Source organism: Pongo abelii, chromosome 11 (genome assembly GCF_028885655.2).
Source record: "Pongo abelii isolate AG06213 chromosome 11, NHGRI_mPonAbe1-v2.0_pri, whole genome shotgun sequence".
In the NCBI taxonomy this organism is placed as follows: Eukaryota; Metazoa; Chordata; class Mammalia; order Primates; family Hominidae; genus Pongo; species Pongo abelii.
Window position 1 is genome coordinate 37,488,467 of NC_071996.2, and position 20,950 is coordinate 37,509,416.

Consider the following 20,950-nt stretch of genomic DNA (forward strand, 5'->3'; position numbering starts at 1 on the left):
CCCTTTATCTTGGTGTCCATTAAGTGAGAAATACATCTCTTTGTTCCAAATTAGTTTTCTCAACTTTCTTTTTCTAAGAAATTCGAGTCATTCAATATCCTTTGGAGCAATTTTCATTTAGGGGAAAAAGGAGTGGGTGTGAGAATAAGAAATGATCAAATACACGCACAACTGACAGCCTTAAGGAAACTGCTTGGCAAGCTGTGCAGAAAATCTCTAACTGTATTTTACCTCCCTCTTGGCCTTCCCTTCAAGGCTTCTCCAAATCACCTTAGTCAGTTATAATAGTGTATCAGTGTTTGGGTAAACTGAGTCTCTTTTTAGTTAACCAGGTTCAATCACATCTTCTGTAATCTCAAGGTTGTTCCCCTTATTATCAGCCCATATAGGATTTATGGATTCTTCCACAGAAATAAAGCCACTCTTGATATGGGATTCAGAACCTTATTACCCAACACTAACAATACCACACAATGTTCAGGGACTAGAAGTAAAGAGAAGTTATTCCCATTAAAGGTGATGGGGGAATTTAAGTTGGTAAAATGCAATTACCCAATTAATTCCTTCTTATTAATTGGCCTAGTTTCTCTGGTGGTTTACACCTATTGTAGATTTTTTTTGGAAATTAGTTTAAACATGAATTTCTTAATATTATTGAGTGCTTAATTAGGCAGCTTGACAATAAAATTAAAGTTCAATCACAATGGAATTGTGCAATTGTAGGTAAAATTTTAGAAATTTGCTTTATGTTATTAGGATAGATTTAAAATAAACAGGTTTCCTTTTTTAATAAACTATTTTATTAATTTTTGATTAGGTGATATAAGCACATGGTTCTAAATTCAAAAGGCAAACAAGCGTGTTTATGGTGATGAGTAATTTTCTCTCTCACTCCCATCTTCCTTTTTCCCCTCCCCAAAAGTTACCTCTGTTGGCAGTTTTGTTTTTATTTTATTTTGACTCAAAATGACCTTGAGTCATTTTATTGCATGTCTTCTGGAAGCCATCACACTGAGACAGCAGTAACTGGAGTCTGACTGACATCCCTGGGATGTATACAATACGTCCCTCACCAATTAAGACCAAAAGATCTTTCAGGAACTCTGGATATTATTAGAGAAATAGTGTATTTCCCTATCTCTCAGAGACATGCTAATTTATCTTTGCAGAAATGCTGATTAATTCATTTTATTTTATTTTATTTTATTTTTTGAGACAGGGTCTCACTCTGTTGCCCAGGCTGGAGTGCAGTGACATTATCTCAGCTCATTGCCACCTCCGCCTTCTGGTTCAAGCTATTCTCATGCCTCAGCCTCCCGTAGCTGGGATTACAGGCATGCACCACCATGCTTGGCCAATTATTGTATTTTTAGTAGAGATGGGAATTTGCCATGTTGGCCAGGGTGGTCTCGAACTGGCCTCAATTGATCCGCCTGTCTCAGCCTCCCCAAGTGCTGGAATTACAGGTGTGAGCCACCGTGTCTGGCTCATTTTAGAAATAGTTTATTTTTGGCCTGGCATGGTGGCTCATACCTGTAAACCCAGCACTTTGGGAGGCCAAGGTGGGTGGGTCTCCTGAGGTCAGGAGTTCGAGACCAGCCTGGCCAACATATTAGTCTGCTAATAGTGATAGGTGTCTCATCATAGATTTTAAAATTTGCCTTCCTATTAAGAGTAAGGGGGAATATCTTTTCACACATTCACATGGTGAAACCCTATCTCTACTAAAAGTACAAAAATTATCTGGGCATAGTGGTGTGTGCCTGTAATCCCAGCTACTCAGGAGGCTGAGGCAGGAGAACTGCTTGAACCGGGAAGATGGAGGGTGCAGTGAACTGAGATTGCACCACTGCACTCCAGCCTGGGTGACAGAGACAGACTCTGTCTCAAAAAAAAAAGAAAAATAAAATAAGAAATAGCTTATCTTTTTCTGAGTATAGGTGTATGCCTTTTATTTACTTACTTTTGCATTTCCATTGACATATCATTCACACGGCATAAAATTCACCAATTTAAAGTTTACAATTAAGTGCATTAATAGTATATTCACAAGGTTGTACAACCATCATCACTAATTCCAGAATATTTTCATCACTCCAAAAAGAAACCTGAGGCTGGGTGCAGTGGCGCACGCATGTAATCCCGGCACTTTGAGAGGCCAAGGCGGGTGGATCATTTGAGGTCAGAAGTTCGAGACCAGACTGGCCAACACGGTGAAACCCTGTCTCTACTAAAAATACAAAAATTAGCTGGGCGTGGTGGTGTGCACCTGCAGTCCCAGCTACCTGGGAGGCAGGGGCAGGAGAATCACTTGAACCCGGGAGGCAGAGGTTGCAGTGAGCTGAGATCCTGCCACTGCACTCCAACCTGGGCAACAGATTGAGACCCTGTCTCAAACGAAAACAAAACAAAAAGAAACCTGTACCCACTAGCACTCATTTTTCATTATACCTTTTATTTTTAGAAATAAATAATAGCATAGCATATACACTAATCTTCACCTTGTTCTTTTTACCAAAACATGCTTCTCAGAGATCTTTCCTTATTAGGATTCATAGTTTCCATATTCTTTTTAATGGCTCCATGTTATTCCATTATATGGATAAACCATATATTTAACCAGTCTCTGATAAATGGACATTTAGGTTGTTTTCAGTCTTTGCTATCACAAACAATGCTGCAATAGGTATCGTTATATATGATATTTTCTACACATTATGTATCTGTAGAATAAATCCCCAGAAGTAGAATTCCTTGGTCAAAGGTCTTAGGTGTTTTAAATGTGGGTAGATTTTGACAAATTTCTTTCCTCTAAGGTTATACCAGTGTAGGTATCCACCAGCAATGAATAAGAGTACCTGTTTCTTCTCTTTCAACTAGCACAATGTCGTTTTTAAGAGTCTCTGCTAATAGTGATAGGTATCTCATCGTAGATTTTAAAATTTGCATTCCTATTAAGAGTAAGGGGGAATATCTTTTCACATGTTTGCACTCTACTTGCATGTCTGTCTTAGAGCAAAAAGGAAATTAAGCCATCGTGCTCCAGTCTGGGCAGTAGTAGTAGTAGTTAAAGCACAGTAAATTGTTTTAGAGTCTTTTACTTGCCCTTTTAGTTCCCAAATTTCGTCCTTCTCTGGCCCGACCTCCAACAATTTCTTCAACCATTTTATTCCCTTGAAAAATGCACTTTGGGAAAGTATTCCTGTGAATTCTAAATGAACTCAAAAGCTTCCTAGCTTTGAGGGGCAATGGGATATTAAGCCTTGCCTGAGGTATTATTCAATGTTTAAAAGCTTAAAAACCTAATTCAGTAACTAAAAGATGCTGAGAAATCTAGTCAGAGATTTAGAAACTAAAAATAACCTTTTGCTTTCCTACAAGAGGTTTAAGAATAAATTTTTGGAAACCACAAGAAACAGATCAACCAATTCCAAAAAACGGAGCTGACAACTTTTCAAACGTAGTTGAAATTTTCTACTTAGGTTTGCTAGGAAGTTCACCAACTCCCAAAAGGATTATGGTAAATCCCAATTTTAGTAAATAGAGAAGGGAGAATGTTGTCTACTAAACAAATTCCTGGATAGGGACGGGAGTGGAAGATGGCAATTTTTGCAAGAAAAGTGTACGTTGCAAAGTGGCCCACATCAATGAACACAATCTTGGGCTCTGGATTTCTGACCTGCTTTTGAGCTTAGCTGTAACCAGAGATTAAACAATTGGCATCCTAAACATGACAGGGCTCCAAGTGAATTAGGCCTGCCTCTGATAAATGGGACTCAGTAACCAAAACAGTGGCTGGTAATCTTGGCTTCCATTCAAATGTAAAAGTGAGACATTCAAAAGCTGACTGCAAGCTCTGAGCTTGGATGGGGCCTGCAAACTGGTGGACATCACTGGCGGATAATCTGGTTGGAGACCTACCCATTGCATTTGGGGGCGTGCCCAAAGTCAGTTAACTATAGGTCTTTTTTCAGAACCATTCAATACTTTTGAGAGAGAAATCCTCTAACGTCCTGCTTAGGAAGTAAAATGTCGCTGCTGTCAATCTGAAAGCTGTGCAAAAAAGGGGGTCTGAGGAGTTTCAGTTTTCAATATAATACCTCACTCTTTATCTCTACTGAGCCTGCTGTTTCTAAGTCTGGAGACGCTCTGATTCAGTTTCTCTAGAAAGTAAATTGATAGGACAGTGTCTAACTGATCCTCATACAGACTGCCAGTCAATGCTGTTGTTCAACAGCATATTTCACATTTGCTTTCAGAGATACATGGTTATTCCAAATTACTGAGACTTAACTTGGGTTCTGCAGCAAGAATCAGAATGCTTCCTGATAGTATCTCCCTGCTGCAGGTACAGAGGTTTAACTTCATGACGCTGCTAAGCTGGTTTCCCTGGAGGCCTCTCTCTCTCTGCCTCTCTATAATCAGTCACCAAGTCTGTAGATATACCTCCTTAAGAGCTCTCTTTATTCTCTTTCCTGATTCCCATTGTAATAACTTAATATAGATCCTCATCATTTTTCTCCAGGTATACTAGAATAGTCTTTTAACTTGTGTAGTAGGCAGAATTTTAAGATACCCTCTAGGATTCCTGTCCCTCGGTTATTTAATCAACCACTAATTTAGATAATGCTATAAAAGGACTTTACAGATATAATTAGATTACTAATCAGCTCACTTTGAGATAGGGAGATTACTGAGTGGGTCCAATGTAATCACTTGAGCCCTTAAAAGCAGAAGAGGAAGGCAGAGAGATTCCAAGGAGAAATATGTAGAGGTCCATGTGCTAGGACCACAGAGAGGCCTCTAGGAGCTGATGGTCCAGCTAACAGCCAGCAAAAAAAAGGAACCTCAGTCCTACAACTGCAAGGAACTGAGTTCTGCCAACAATGTTAGTGAGCTTGGAGGTGAATTCCCTTCCAAGCTTATCAACTAGAGCCCAGCCAGCCAACACTTTGATTTCTGCCTTGTAAAATCCAGAGCATTACTAGAAAACTAGTAATAGCCAACTTGGACTTCTTACTTATAGAACTGTGAGATAATAAATGTGTGTTGTTTTAAGCTGCTAAATTTGTGGTAATTTGTTATGGCAGCGATAGGAAAATGTAACTTATCTCCCCACTTTGAGTCTTGCCCTTTTTGATGTAATCTCCCAACTGCTGCTAGAGCTATCTCTTAAAAATACAAATCTGATTAATCTGCTGCTTGTTAACACAAGTTATATCCTTAATATATTATCTATATATAATTTTATAAATAATATTGTGTCTGACTTTGGTTTTATGAATTGACTTTTGCTTTTAAATCTGATCAGTCACCTTTCTCAGTTGGTACTTTAAGTGGTCATCCATGTCTGATGGAGAAGAAATAATAGGGCATGTCTAGCAATAGCTAGAAATTCAGTTATGAAGAGAATTATGATCATGTGAGAAAGAGAAGGTCAACAAAGACTGGTTACAAAAATGAGAAAGATTGAGAGGACTGGAAGTATTGGAAAAAATAAAATAGGCATTGTGCTTTTTGATATATGTGTGCGCGTGTGCACTTATGTGTAGGTATGTGTACATATGTATATAAATATGTAACACATATTTTAAATGTATTTTTATAGAAAATGACACACGCCCATGGGAAAAAAATCAACTGTTACAGAAGAGTTCAGGCTAAGAGTCCAAAACTGGCAACTTATGGATAAATTCAATTAGTCAAAGGACTTTACTGTACTCATACAGCATTAATTTACTGTAATCATACAGCATTTTAAATTTATTTATTCATTTTGAGACAGGGTCTTGCTCTATCACCCAGGCTGGAGTGCAGTGGCACGATCACAGCTTATCGCAGCCTTGACCTCCTGGGCTCAGGTGATCCTCCTGCCTCAGCCTCCCGAATATCTGGGCTTGTGGGCGTGAGCCACCATGCCTGGCTATTTTTTTGGGTTTTTGTGGAGATATAGTCTCGCTATGTTGACCAGTCTGGTCTCGAGCTCTTGACCTCAAGTGATCTTTCCACCTTGGCTTTCCAAAGTGCTAGGATTACAGGTGTGAGCCACCATGGCTAGCCAGTATTTTTTTATTTTATTAATTTAATTTAATTTTTGTTTTGTTTTATTTTATTTTATTTCTGAGACAAGTTCTCACTCTGTCTCCCAGGCTGAACTGCAGTGGCACAATCATGGGTCACTGTAGCCTGGACCTCCAGGGGCTCAGGTGATCCTCCCAGCTCAGTCTCCAAAGTAGCTGGGACTACAGGCACGCACCACCATGCCTAGCTAATTTATCTGTTTTTTGTAGAGATGAGGTTTTGCCATGTTGCCCAGGCTGGTCTTGAACTCTGGGCTCAAGCAATCTGTCCTCCTTGGCCTCCCAAAGTTCTGGAATTACAGGCGTGAGCCACCATGTACCAGTATTTTATTTTTAAATCTGAATTTGAATGACTTCAGCTGGGTTCCAAATCTGCCTGTTTGACATAGTCTCAGCCCATATCTCATCCTTTTTAAGTTTTATAACTGACCTCATTCATTCATTTGTGATTCTTGTTTTGTTTTTAGTCAAATGAGTTTGTAATCCTGGCATAAAGTATAAAGTCCCTACTACCTCCACAAATCCTCAAGTTTTATGCCCTAGAGCAAGATTTCTCAACAGTGGTAATATAGACATTTTGAAATGGATAATTCTGTTTTGGGGGGTGCAATCCTGTTCACTGTAGAATTCTCAGCAGCATCCTGGGCCTCTACCCACTAGATACTCCCTAGTCACATCCCTTACTTGAGACAATTTAAAATGTCTCCAGACACTACCACCCTACGGGACCAAATTGCTCCGAATTGAAAACCACTGTCCAAGAGAAACCCGTGATAAGAATTTCTAAGGTATCCTTCTAGACAATTTCTATGTCAGTAATAGCAAGTTGTGCAAATAGTAAAGTTTGTGTCTCCATCCCTTTTTTTTTTTTTTACAATTTATATTTACCCTTAACAATTTATCACAAGTATTATTCCTTGTTCTTACAAACAAATAAATGTACCATATGCCATACGTTGGAACAGTGGAAAAGATTTTCACTGTATGGAACTATCATAATTTATTTAATCAACCATGTTATGGAAATATCATAATTTATTTAATCAACCATGTTCTCGGTCCCTTGCTCCCCTCCAACCCCCTGGATTTTTTTCACCTGTGTGCACGGAAAAAGCTAGAGAAAGGAAACCTCTCTGATAAACTGATGAAATATAAGGATGAAGAGAGATTACAGATGTATGGAGGCAGCAAGAGCTAAAGGGCTTTCTCTGCCAATAATGCCATTTGGTTTATTGCTTTGCCATCTGTTTTGTTTTGTTTTGTTTGAGACAGGGTCTTACTCTGTTGCCCAGGCTGGAGTGCAGTGGTACAATCTCAGTTCACTGCAGCCTCAACCTCCCAGGCTCAAGCAATCCTCCAGCCTCAGCCTCCCAAGTAGCTAGAACTATAGGAGTGTGCCACCTGGCTAATTTTTGTTTTTGTTTTTTTTTTTAATAGAAACAGGGTCTCCCTATGTTTCCCAGGCTGATCATTGAACTCCTGGGCTCATGCAATCTACCTGCCTTGGCCTCCCAAAGTGTTGGGATTACAGGCATGAGCCACTGCGCCCAGCCTGCAATCTCTTTCAAAAGCAAGGATTGGGCTACAAAACAGCTGACCGCTTTTCCTGATAATCCTTGCTTCATGCTAAGAAAAGAGTTTACAAAGAACAGGGATTTGAGATCACACATGGGGAGACTTGAGTGGGATAACGATGATTGTGATGACAAGGAAGGAAATCAAATGTACAGAGATTAGAAAGGAACCTGTAATGATAAGGGCAAAACAGTCACAAATATCTGACAGTCAACCTTTCCTTTTATTTCATTTCCAATCATGGACATGATTATAGTTATCTTCCATTACTTGGGTGGTGATGCATTCAAATAGAACCAGCTCCCTTGCTGCACAGCATCATACTCACCCAAAGCAGGGCAAAGCAGATGGGGTCCAGAGGCATGCTCTGATGTTCTAAGAGTAAAATGTATTCCTGCTGCTAATAAGTGTCCCAGGCTTGGCAGGTCATAGGTTGCACCATCCTGTGACTCTGGTCTTTTTGTTGATTGATGGGACTCATGGAGAGTAAGATCTGGACAACCCGATCTCTTTTAGCAGATTTTGTCAAATTCACTAGACATATAATTATCTTGTTATGAAATAATACGGCTGTGATTTTATGCATAATTTTCTCATAACTCATCAGGATTTCATTAGTGGTTCCAAAAGATGCCTCAGACCCCCCTGTAGAAAGAACCATGAAAAGTAATATAATACAAAATTAAAAAAAAAAAGACAACTCATACCTTTTGGTGCAATTTTGTTTGGTTTGTTGCTTTGTGATCTCTTCCAAAGCAAGAATGGGGCTACAGAATAGCTGTCCACTTTTCCTGATTATCCTTTGCTTCATGGCAGTTAGACTACTCCATTCTCGAACAAATCTCAAAATCTGGCAGAAAATGAGATAATAAGAGTTAACAGCTCACAGGCAGATATCTTCCTTTGAAAGTGAGCCTATTTACAACATCAGAAAACTGCTATTTTGTTATGTCCCCCAAATAGGCTTTTGAGTTCCACAACCTAAGGCTTTCTTCAATTTGATGCAGTTTTCATATCTTTATTGTAAACTACCTACAGCAGTTCTCAAGAGATATCTTTTTTTTTTTTCTTTTTGACAGGGTCTTGCTCTGTTGTCCAGGCTGGAGTGCAGTGGCATGATCATGGCTTACTGCAGCCTTGACCTCCTGGGCTCCAGCAGTCCTCCTGCTGCCTTAGTCTCCTGAGTAGCTGGGACTACAGGCACATGCCACCATACCTGGCTAGTTTTTCTATTTTCTATAGTGACAGGGTCTCACTATGTTTCCCAGGCTGGTCTTAAACTCCTGGGCCCAAGTGATCCTCCTGCCTCAGCCCCCAAAGTGTTGGCATTACAGGCGTGAGTCATCTCACCCAGCCAAGAGATCTTTTTCAAGCCAAAGATTCTCTAAAGGCATGTTTCAGGACATGCAGTGTATGCCCTTAACACACATAGATCAACAGTGATAATATGCTCATTGAGATCAAAAAAGGTCTGGAAGTACACACCCTAGCTGGGGTCAAGGCAAAACTGGGTGACAGAATGCTAGTGCAACATCTGAGAATTGCTTCGTAAATGATGCCTAAGTTTTCACAGGAAAAAAAACATCAATAAATCTGGGACATTTTTAGTAGGGTTACCAGTCAAGTATACATAACTGGCTATTTTCTGGGACACTGAGAATCAGGGTTAGAAAATTCCAAGTAAATAGCTTACTGCTCCCTTTTCATTTAAAACAGGTATAGTTGACCTACAGGCAATGCTTCATTTCCACTCAAATGGTAAAAAAAATAGTCACCATTTTCTTGTAAAAATAGCACACAGCATGCTGGGTTAGTCCCTGCGCATGATGACCCTTCTTGGCAGTGAAGGAAAATCAGCCACAGATCAGTGTTAAGACCTCCCTGGCAGGAACCTGGCCTGAAGCTGCATGCTAGTGCTTCTAATAATGAATCAAGAATCACCCAATAAGGTATTATCTCTGCTCTGGGAATTTGTCATTGTTAGAACTTAACCTTAATAGAAAAAATGTGATTCTAGCAGATACAAATATCACAGTTGCTAATCCTGTGAATGAGAAATTAAATAATGTGAGGATGATTCTATCCACAGAAACAGCAACTGTAGGTGTGATCATTTGCCAAGGAAACAGATTTCACATATATTCTTAGCACTGGGTAATTAATAGGCACCGCCTAGACTGATGAAAATGCAACCAGGGATTTGACTCTACAACATGCCACAAAGTGCTTTTTTAAAATTAAACTAAAAATGATCATTAAAATTACTAAAACAAGTTTATTTAAAGTAAATAAAGCCATTTTATTTAAAACTATTCTTACCAGTGAGCGATTTTGTTTCAGCTGAAAGCTTGCTGGTAAATCTTCCCAAAGGTCTAATTTTATATCCAAAGGAATGAAATTACAGCTCATCTGTTTTCCATCCTGATGATAGATTAGGAAGACACTAATAATCCATTTTTGTATAGGCACTAGCAACTATTTTAAATGAAAATAATTACATTATGACACAATATGCCTAGTCTCCTAAAAGAAAAACTGAGGTGACACATTCTAGACAAGGGTCCACCAAAATGGCTCTTCTGGAGAAACTGTGAGCCAAGAAGAGGAGGCAGGCTCTCTACTGCACTGGATGCCTCCATTGCCCATGCCTAGCCCAAGGCTATTGCCTTCAGCCTGGAATGCTTTGTTTACTGCTGTGTCATACTCTTTTCTATTGACTAATCTTGGAAAGATGTATCAAAACAATAAAATCTGTACACTGCAAATTAATATAGAAGAATATTACATCCTTGAAGTTAACAGTAGCACAACCATTCCAAATTTGCAAATAAACTTCTTTATACTCACTGACAATATAAGTATCACATCAAAGAATGGTATCAAGGAATAGTCTGAATAACCTTCACCAAATGATATGCCTGTCGATTGTTACAGGAACAAGGAAGTAAAGAGAAGGTAGAAAGATCAATTCTAGAGAAATTACTTAAAAATTGGCTCCCCCAAAGCAATGTCACAATATCAGTCAATGAGGACTGTCTGCCAATGGTACCACCTGGAGAGTAAGTGGAACTGCAATTAGGTCCCAACAATTGGTGCACAACATCCTGAAATCTTTTTTTTCTCTTTTTTTTTTTGAGACAAGGTATCACTCTGTCACCCAGGCTGGGGTGCAGCAGCATGATCTCAGCTCACTGCAGCCTCAACCTCCTGGGCCCAGGTGATCCTCCCACCTCAGCCTCCCAAGTAGCTGGAATTACAGGCACGTTCCACCACGCCTGGCTAATTTTTTATATTTTTTTGTAGAGACAGGGTTTCACCATGTTGCCCAGGCTGGTCTCAAAATCCTGGGCTCAAGTGATCCTACCACCTTGAACTCCTGGGCTCAAGTGATTCTCTCGCTTCGGCCTCCCAAAGTGCTAGGATTATAGGCATGAGCCACCACACAGCCCCTGAAATCTTAAGGGTAGAAAGTAACTACATACAGCGGTGTAGTAGAGGTATTTCCTTTATAAAGGGGAAGAAGAACCTCTCATACGAAAATCTATTATATCAACAATAGTTGAACTCATATTCTCTCAGCTAAAAAAAAAAAAAAAAAAGTTACAGCTCCCACAATTGCTTTGGAGAAAAACATACAAAAAGTACGCACTGATTAAAAATTTTGAGGCCAGGCACAGTGGCTCATGCCTGTAATCCCAGCACTTTGGGAGGCCGAGGCAGGAGGATCACAAGGTCATGAGAGTTTGAGACGAGCCTGACCAACATGGTGAAACCCTGTCTCTACTAAAAATACAAAAATTAGCTGGGCATGGTGGCGTGCACCTGTAATCCCAGCTACTCCGGAGGCTGAGGCAGGAGAATCGCTTGAACCCGGGAGGCAGAGATTGCAGTGAGCCAAGATCCCGCCACTGCACTCCAGCCTGGGTGGCAGAGAGACTCCATCTCAAAAAAAAAAAAAAAAAAAAAAATTGGTATGTAATTCTAAACCCTGATACAGACTTGGGATTCTGGCTGAAATGAACAGTTCTAATATGACACAGGATGCTAAATGTCTGTTACTACTCTTCCTTTAAAGGGATATCCTTTTAGGCAGTGAACTAGTAATTTTTTTTTTTTTTTTTGAGACAGAGTCGTGCTCTTTTGGCCAGGCTGGAGTGCAGTGGCACGATCTTGGCTCACTGCAACCTGTACCTCCGGGGTTCAAGCGATTCTCCTGCCTCAGCCTCCCAAGTAGCTGGGATTACTGGTGCCTGCCACCATGCCCAGCTAATTTTTGTATTTTTAGTAGAGTCGGGGTATCACCATATTGGCCAGGCTGGTCGTGAATTCCTGACCTCAGGTGATCCGCCTGCCTCGGCCTCCCAAAGTGTTGGGATTACAGATGTGAGCCACTATGCCCAGCCTTACTTCAGCTCTTTTACGGTGAAAAGGAAAGCTTTCATCTCAGCTCTACTCTGGTTGTGAAAAGATATGTCGACAACTCATCTGCTTAGTGTCTTGTGTTTGGAAAATTATTTGGGTGATAACATTTTATGGTAAAGGGACACGTAAGTATTTAGAACAGTCATAAAAATATATTTCAGACCATTAACAGAGATGTCAAGAAGAAGCAGGCTACTAGGCTGGTGGCAGAGCCTGAATAAGGGTCAGTGAGGTGGTCGCTGTGGTTTGGTTTGGCAGCAGGTGCATTATACCCTCTACCAGGAGCTTGCAGTTCTCTCCCTGTCTCCACCCCAACGGGGATAAAACACTGATCAGGTAATCCAAGAGGCAGAGCTTTCACTGTATACAGTAAAAAAAGATTAAAGAATTTAAGGGCTTCTGGATTTCTGTGGTATGCTCTGCCTGGTGTCTGCGCTTTGGTTTCTCTACCCTCTTGGGACCATTTCTCTGTCCCTCTCATGTGATGGTCTGAGAAAGAGGCATGGCCTAAAGATCCCCCAGCATGGGGGATGAGGGTGGCTCAGGCACTTAAACCTGCCTCAAGATGAATAAAGGAGTCATTGGTGCTCCCTGCAGCCTGGTTCACCATGTCAGAGGCTCCACTTGGTAGACCAGGCTCCAAACCTATAAGAGGAGCATTGATTACTGCCTGGCTTGGTTCTTGGTGTCTCTCTCTCAGTTACTGTCTCATGCTAGAGGCTGCTTGGGGATTCTGGTATTCACAATCCTCGCCATCTCCTCCTAAAAGAATATTATTACATGGTACACTATCTATCTGTATCTATATTCGGTTTAGTAGAAAACCTGTAACTGAAAGTTTGGTCATCTCCAACATATTATCTTTTAAACATCTATATAATGGACCATGAGTTTTAAAAGTTTCAAATACTATCCTATATACTTATAAAGATTAGAAATTTAAAATTTTAGGCTGGGCGTGGTGGCTCATGTTTGTAATCCCAGCACTTTGGGAGGCTGAGGCAGGCAGATCACGGAGTCAGGAGTTCAAGACCAGGCTAGACAACACAGTGGAACCCTGTCTCTACTAAAAATAGAAAAATTAGCTAGGTGTGGTGGTGGGTGCTGCAATCCCAGCTATTCGGGAGGCTGAGGCAGGAGAATCACTTGAACCTGGGAGGCAGAGGTTGCAGTGAACTGAGATCGCACCACTGCACTCCAGCCTGGGTGACAGAGCTAGACTCCATCTCAAAAAAAAAAAAAAAAAAAAAAAAAAGAAATTTAAAATTGTAGACCAAATAAAAGTATTCATAATCTATCCAGGCCATAGATTCTCACATGGTTCCTGTGATCCTTTCAGAAAGTCATAAGTGTTTTCATACTAATAGTAAGATACTGTTTGCCTTTTCCACTCTCATTCTTTCACAAATGTGTGGTGACTTTTTCCAGTGGCTACATGAAATGCTATCTCAACAAACTGAACGCAGAGACAGATATGGGAATCCCACTGTTTTCCATTAAGACTTTAGAGAAAATTGCTAAACATGTAAAACAATGACATTCTTCTCACTAAATATTTTTTTGACTTGGAAAATATAATTATTTTAAATAAAAATGTTATTTATATAAATATATAATGGGTTTGTTTCTCTTAAAATATGCATTTACTCACTTACAAATAATTGTTGGCCAGGCATGGTGGCTCACGCCTATAATCCTAGCACTTTAGGAGGCTGAGGCGGGCGGACTGTTTGAACCCAGGAGTTTGAGACCAGTCTGGGCAACACAGCAAGACCCTCTCTCTCCAAAAACAAACAAACAAATAAAAAATGGCCAGGTGGGTGGCTCACACCTGTAATCCCAGCACTTCAGGAGGCTGAGGTGGGCGGATCACAAGGTCAAGAGGTCGAGACAAGCTTGGCCAATATGGTGAAACATCATCTCTACTAAAAATACAAAAATTAGCCAGGCACGGTGGTGGGCGCCTGTAGTCCCAGCTACCTGGAGGCTGAGGCAGGAGAATCGTTTGAACCCAGGAGGTGGAGGTTGCAGTGAGCCGAGATTGCACCACTGCACTCTAGCCTGGGCGACAGAGCGAGACTCTGTCCTAAAAAAAACAAAAAATACAAAACAGAAATAGAAAAATGTAACTGTTAATTATTCACATTTAAGTGAATAAATGAAAAAACTTTTTTTTTTTTTTTGAGACAGAGTCTCATTTTGTAGCCCAGGCTGGAGTGCAGTGGCGTGATCTTGGCTCACTGCAACCTCTGCCTCCCAGGTTCAAGAGATTCTCCTGTCTCAGCCTCCTGAGTAGCTGCGATTAAAGGCACTTGCTACCACACCCAGCTAATTTTCGTATTTTTAGTGGAGGTGAGGGGTTTCACCACGTTGGCCAGGCTGCTCTCAAACTCCTGACCTCAGGTGATCCACCCACCTTGGCCTCTCCAAGTGCTGGGATTACAGGCATAAGCCACCACACCCGGCCATAAATAAGTATTTTTGAGAGGCTCCATTTTAATTTCAAATATAGTAGACATCAATAGATATAACCCATATAAACAAAAGCTCTTTGGGGTTCTCAATAAATTTTAGGAGTGCAAAGGGGTCCTGAGTCTAAAAAGTTTGGGCACTACTAAGCTAGCATATGGCAGGAATCAGCAATCATCTGACAAAAAGCTTCCTAGCATTTACTCAACACAAATGGGCAGGTCTAGGCCTCTGTAAGGATGCTGCTGCTCCTGCTGCTGCAAGTGATCGTTGCAGGAAATAACATTTATGGAGAGTTCATATAGGCCAGGCACTGTGCTAAGTGCTTTACAGGACTCAGCTTGTTTTATCTTTGCAACAAATCCTGTCTGCATTTTATTTTTTATTATTTTAACAATTTTTAATTTTTAAGGGTACATAGTAGGTTTATATATTTATGGGATACATGAGATATTTTGATACTGGCATACAGTGTGTAATAATCACATCAGGGTAAATGGGGTTTACCACATTTTACAGCTGAGGAAATTGACGCACAGAGCAGTTGAGTAATGTGTGCAAGATTACATACTAACAGATTTGAACTGAAGCAGTCTGGCCCTGAAGTCTATGTTCTTAAAGACATGTGGTTTTACCTCTCATTGTCTGTAGATTTAACACAGAAATTTGAGAATTAACTTTGAGGAAAATAAATAGATGCTTATCTCATTGTTAATAAAATTAAGTATCTCCATTGAAAAGTGAAAAAAGGAAGTCTTTTTTATGTTTCGAGTTACAGAATCTGCATGACGCTTACCTTAGTATAGATGTGAATCCGGTCAGTATTCCTACTTGCACAAAACATTAAGGTGTCATACACTGGCAAAGTGTCTGAACTCTTCAACTGTTCTATTAAAGAAGACAAAAGAGAACCTGAAGGCTTATCTACCCTCTATCTAAAATAGCTTATTTTAATCGTGTGTAGGTTAGAATGATGAAATAGCTATATCAAAATATCAATATATTTAACAAAAAGTAATTGTCTAGGCTTGAAATAAAACTACCACGGTAGGCCATTGAAGAGCATATTGGCTTATATGGTAACCAATTGTTTTACATTTTTGCTAATGACCTAACAAGAAACAAACAGATTCAGAATTAGCTGAAAAACTACAAGTTGGTAGGCATAAGGAAGAATTTCCACCAATAAGAGCTGCTATTGGTCTTGAAAAAATTTAGACTAATCTATTCCTTTTGCTAGAGTAGATTTGAGACCGAATGAGCATCATTTTGATTATTAGCAGCAACATCGCTATGTTGAGGGCCACTTAAATGCCTGATTCCCTGTAGCCTGGTGCCTGACATTCACAAAAGAAGATAAGCAGACAAGCTTCTTTTCTGATGATCTCTTTTTTAGCCCTTTCTCAGTCCTATTGTCCAATATATTTTGCAGGAGATACAGGATTATCAATTCAGGTCTAAATAATAATTATAGTTAACATTTAGTGAGCATACACAATGTGCCAGGCATTGTTGTAGGTACATACAGTAACACCTTTTAGAAATAAATAGTGCATTTTACATAGGAAGAAACTGAGGCACGTGAACTTACTTATGGTCATATGGCTAGTAAGAGGATGTAAAACCTGCAAGCTGGCTCCAGAGTCTGTGCTCTTACCTTCTCTCACAGTTCCTCAGTGATCTTTTAAAGTACTTTCCCAGACCTAGAAGTCTATGATTTGTTTGCCATTCTACTTGGCAATGTCATCATACTATTATTTTTCTAATCAAGGCATTGGCCACTTTACAAACTTGAGTTATGAATTATTTCCTTATTTTGTAAATTCAAAAATGTACTTTAACATCTCTGAAACTGGCATGTCTTAGAGCCAATAACAACAATGGCATTTTACAATCATTGCTGGCTATGTGGCAGTTGTAAAATAGTTGTCTTTGCCTTAGTATGGATGAGCTCAGTCATAGCTGTAATACTATTGTCACTTCTACACTACACATGAGGTATATGCATTGTTGCTACTATATGTATTTATTACCTTTAAAATGTCTTTAAATTTTTTCACTATGATTTGGTACTGAAATGAAAAGTTATCATATATACCATAAAACTTGGATACAGACCAGGAAAGCATAAACTTGGTATTAAAGAAGCAAATGTGTATCACTGGAGGAATAACCAAAATATCTTATTTTCTTGTAAAGGAATAATGGAGTGCTTCATGGTACTGAAGGAAGCAAGAGCTCTGCAAATAGAGGAAAGTGTCTTACATTGGTTACTGAGATGTTCAAAAAGGTTGCCTATTACATGCCAAAGAAAGCAAATGAAAGCAGGAGAAATTGCCAAATCCCTCAGAACAAATGAAAGAAATGTCCAAGCAACAGAGGATGATGTGGCCTGGCCTCGGCTATCATTAAGGTATTGTGTCATAGCTTAATTGGCAGTTTTCTTTGAAGAACTATGCATTAATGTTTAAAGATCAGAAGCCATTCTTTGATAAAAATAACTGTAACAACAATTCCAAATCAGTTGATATTAATTCTTGATAGCTATCAGCTATATTAGGGAACATATTTCTCTTTTCAGTGTTGCCATGAAGTGTAAATTAATGGTTTGAGACTATAGATGATGCACCTATGGTCATTCTTCCAAACTCCTGGAATTCCAGGAAGAACAAAACTACAGTTCTAGAGTAGTATGTACCACTCTGGTTCTAAAAGAGCATATGTAGGTAGAATAAGCATTTAACATAGTGTGCCTACTTTTGTTTTCTGTTTGTTTTTCATGGAAATCCATGTTAGTGGAAAGATGTGAAGCATACCTCTTATGTGGAATTCTCAGCCCAGTGATCTGAAAAGTCAAAAAAGGGAAGCAGGAATAGGTAAGGGGTAAATGCTGGCATTGTCTGGAGTGAATGAGGGCAAAGCAAATTTCATTGGCAGAACAAAACTTCAAAGTGATTTTAAAAAAGCATTTGTAAGTACAAGCTAACATGTTTTCATCAAGAGATCAATGTACAACTAACAAGCCAATATTTCCCTGCCATAGATGAAGAGACCCATAGCCCAGGTGATGACAATTGCCAGGTGTTGGTTCCTAGTCTGATATTTAGTTCAATGAGCCATATGCTGTCCCATAACCAGAGTTTCATCAGCACTTGAGAGTTTCTCACAGTGAGATCAAGAAAACTAGAGACACAAAAGAGTATAACCCACCTGAGTCTACACTGTCTACTTAAAAGCTGTTAAAATTAACAGACCTAAACAGATCCATTCCAAGACATTCTTTGGGAAGACCTTGAGGAGTTAGAAGGAAGGCTGAGAGAAGAAGAAAGAAGGATGCCTTGAGCTCAGAAATTCTTAAATGAACATTTCATTTTAAAGCTATGAGTCAGACTCTAAATTATATTAGTGTTTAATAGCAACTAACTTAGAAGGAAAGCTTCAACCGTCTCATCCCAACTATTGGGTTTATCTGAATAAGAATATCAATCTGTATGTTACTATGGTCACTGAGTAACAAGGAAAATAACCCAAAATTACTCAGTCTCTTGCCAGCTAGCCCATAAATGATAGTGAAGTATGACATACAGGCTGGTATTTGCTAACCATCACAGCTATAAATAATGAATGGAATCAACCAAAAAGTAAACAAACCCGAAACACTGTATGGTTGGCTCCAAATGCAGTCATGATTCATACAGTCTTGACATTATGTACCCTAAAAACATTTTCTTTAAAATACTTTTTAAAAAATATGCCAATTAAGTAGAACTATTTACAAGAATTTCTGTGTAAAGGATTAATGACATGCTAAGTGTTAGTTAATTATCTGTCAGTCTTACTGTTTTGTCCCAAAGCACCTCCCAAATATCAAAACAACACCCTTACTGTGTGAATGAGCTAGGCTTGGTTGAAGCTGGGCAACAGGCCTGGTGGCAGCACATGTAGCTATTTATCGGTTTTGCTCTATGTATAATGTCTGAATGCCAACAGACACACTCAGCTCTTCTAGCCATCTGGTGTTTAAGTATGTGGTTACAAATGGTTGGTATTTTTAATATAAAAGAGAGTAAAAGGAACCTGGAACAAGGTAGTAATTACTAATCTAATAACAGTATTATGTGTGAAAGTAATGGTTATTACTTGGATGCTAGAAATGGAAACAAGACTTACCATTACCTGGCTGGGATGTAAGTCCGTCTTCTTTCTCAATTTTTGATGTTTCTTCCTTGCTGTCAGCCAACTGGCCAGGTTCTGACCGTGCAAGGGCTTGTTTTTCACAGTCTGAGATAGTTTGAACCTTTTTGGAGGTGTCTTTCTGAGAATCATCCTTCTCGTTTTTATCCTGGATATGGTTGAGGCTATCTATTTGCATAACTGTTAAAATAAAAATTATTACAAAAATGTAATAATTTACATTTAAAAGTAAAGTAAAAGGAATGTAACAGCTAGGTCTTATAAAAAGAAAGTGAATAATGTTTATGCATATGTTCAAAACATTTATCAGGAGCCTACTATATATCCAGTACTATTCTAGATGCTAAAGAGACAGCAGGACAGAGAAATCCCTGCATTCTAGACTCCATTCTAAATGGCAGAGAAAGACAATAAAATTAACAAATAGGTAAATAGTATATTTTCAGATAAAGAGAACACAACTACGTTTTTATTTTGGTTTTTTTTTTTTTCAGTAAGAAGGTTTTGGAGAGCACTACTATAGCAAAAGTCATGAGGACCAAGCTCTGAGAGCTGTTCATGGCTCTAGGAAGCTTGGATTCGGGCCTGTATTCTTGGTTTAAATATTCTAAATGTAACTGGAAGCCATTAAAGAGTTTTAGGCAAAGGAATAAAGGATCACTTTGGCTGCTGTGCACTAAAGGATCAGATTAATATGGAGGCCACTGAGGTCTGGGAGAAAGATGGTGGCTTTAGAGTAGGATGGTAGCAATAAAGATAGAGTGGTTGGAATCAAGATTTCTTTGGAGGTTACTTGATGGGTTGAGTGTGGGAGGCGAGAAAGAGACCAAAGATACAGCCCAAGTTTTTAGCATGATGTAGTAAAGAACAGGGAGGAGAAGATTTGGGTATCAGATGTGGCAGTGGTAGAAATATAAACCTAATAATTATATTTTTTATATATAGTAATATCACGGTTACTTAGACTATGTATTTCTCTCTAATCAGACTTTCACATTCACAAAAGATAGTTTTTATTTTTTTAAGTTGCTTGACAGATTCCTTATTAAATCATGGGTCTAGAAATTTTCATTGTTGCTCTTGGTATTGCAAAGGAAAAATCAGAACTATAAAACCCATATTAAATTATGACTTTTGTTGCTAAATCATTCAACTTATACATTTAATGTGAACTGACATTATTTTATAGTCACAATAGAACTTATTTTTATTGCCTGTAGCAGTTGGGAATTGCATGCAATCATGCTAATTGTAACAGAGATATTACATGGAATAAGCATGTGATTCCAATTTAGTTCACAGACAACAGGTGCCCACATACAAATTTAACCACTCAGACGGCAGACTTGTCAATTTTGGTAGGAGTACCCACAAGTGAAAGAGGGAAGACTCAGCTCCTCCCTACATTTTCCTTCAAATCAAAATTAAGACAGAGAGAAGAGCAAGGCAAGAGGAAGGAACTGAAATATCAGAATTTATATCTTAGCTGAGTCTTTGTCAATACCAATATTTTGAAGAATTAATGTATGATGCAAAATTAGATGTGTACAATTATTACAACTGATAAAATACAATGTGTACTTCTAGTTTCCAAAACTGTCAACTTGGCATTTTTATTACTATAAAAATGCTCTGTAGAATTGGAAACAAGAATACGAATGATCTTTTTCTTATGACAACCATGGGTATTAATAATCATTTCAGAAACTAAACATCAGAAAATGGTATCCCATGCTATAAAAACATACTAGAGGTATATTTATGATTTCTGACTTTAAAATAATATGTTTTAAAAAAGAATAAACTCAAAAAAACCAGACAACAAATTGGTTCACAAATGAAGACTGATCCATAGAGGAGTTTTGATGCTTTGACAAGCAAAAACCATGGCACAATGTATACTGACTAGGCAAAGAAGCTACATTAGATTATTTTGCTATTTAAACATAAAAATAATCCACAATTTCCTTAAAAACAAGTATTAGCTACAGAGGAGAGAAAATAGAAGGTCTATGAGTATAAGGCATATTTGCTACCATAGCAACAGAGCTTCTATTCCTGCTCACTGAATTCATATCCTGCTGACATTAATCAGAAATGTCCATTTGTGCCAAATTAATGCCATATCACAGACATTTGGGGATATACATTCTTGAAAGAACTGAGAGCTTTTCACATTCCATAAGGGATAAATTCAGTCTTCACTATAC

At 38.9% G+C, this 20,950-nt stretch overlaps 2 protein-coding genes across 20 annotated transcripts in view; one reads left to right on the forward strand and one right to left on the reverse strand.

Moving 5' to 3' along the window:
• The window catches only part of RAB3GAP1 (RAB3 GTPase activating protein catalytic subunit 1), a 199,230-nt gene that overhangs the window by 153,466 nt on the left and 24,814 nt on the right, over nt 1-20,950 (forward strand). The window contains exons 27-28 of one of the 2 annotated variants that reach the window (XR_008522746.2): nt 16,746-16,959; nt 17,343-17,422. The gene's annotated coding sequence lies outside the window, so the exon portion shown is untranslated. The remainder of the gene's footprint in view (nt 1-16,745; nt 16,960-17,342; nt 17,423-20,950) is intronic. The other variant, XR_008522745.2, reaches the window with a different exon arrangement.
• ZRANB3 (zinc finger RANBP2-type containing 3) overlaps nt 1-20,950 on the reverse strand; it is a 332,321-nt gene that overhangs the window by 13,042 nt on the left and 298,329 nt on the right. For 15 of the 18 annotated variants that reach the window (XM_054549318.1, XM_054549308.2, XM_054549315.2 and 12 more), the window contains 4 exons: nt 18,717-18,920; nt 15,343-15,434; nt 9,975-10,076; nt 8,363-8,505 (listed from right to left, as the gene is read on the reverse strand). In XM_054549318.1, the coding sequence (XP_054405293.1) occupies nt 8,363-8,505; nt 9,975-10,076; nt 15,343-15,434; nt 18,717-18,920 (541 nt within the window). The remainder of the gene's footprint in view (nt 1-8,362; nt 8,506-9,974; nt 10,077-15,342; nt 15,435-18,716; nt 18,921-20,950) is intronic. The other 3 variants (XM_054549309.2, XM_024243805.3, XM_063712762.1) reach the window with 1 other exon arrangement.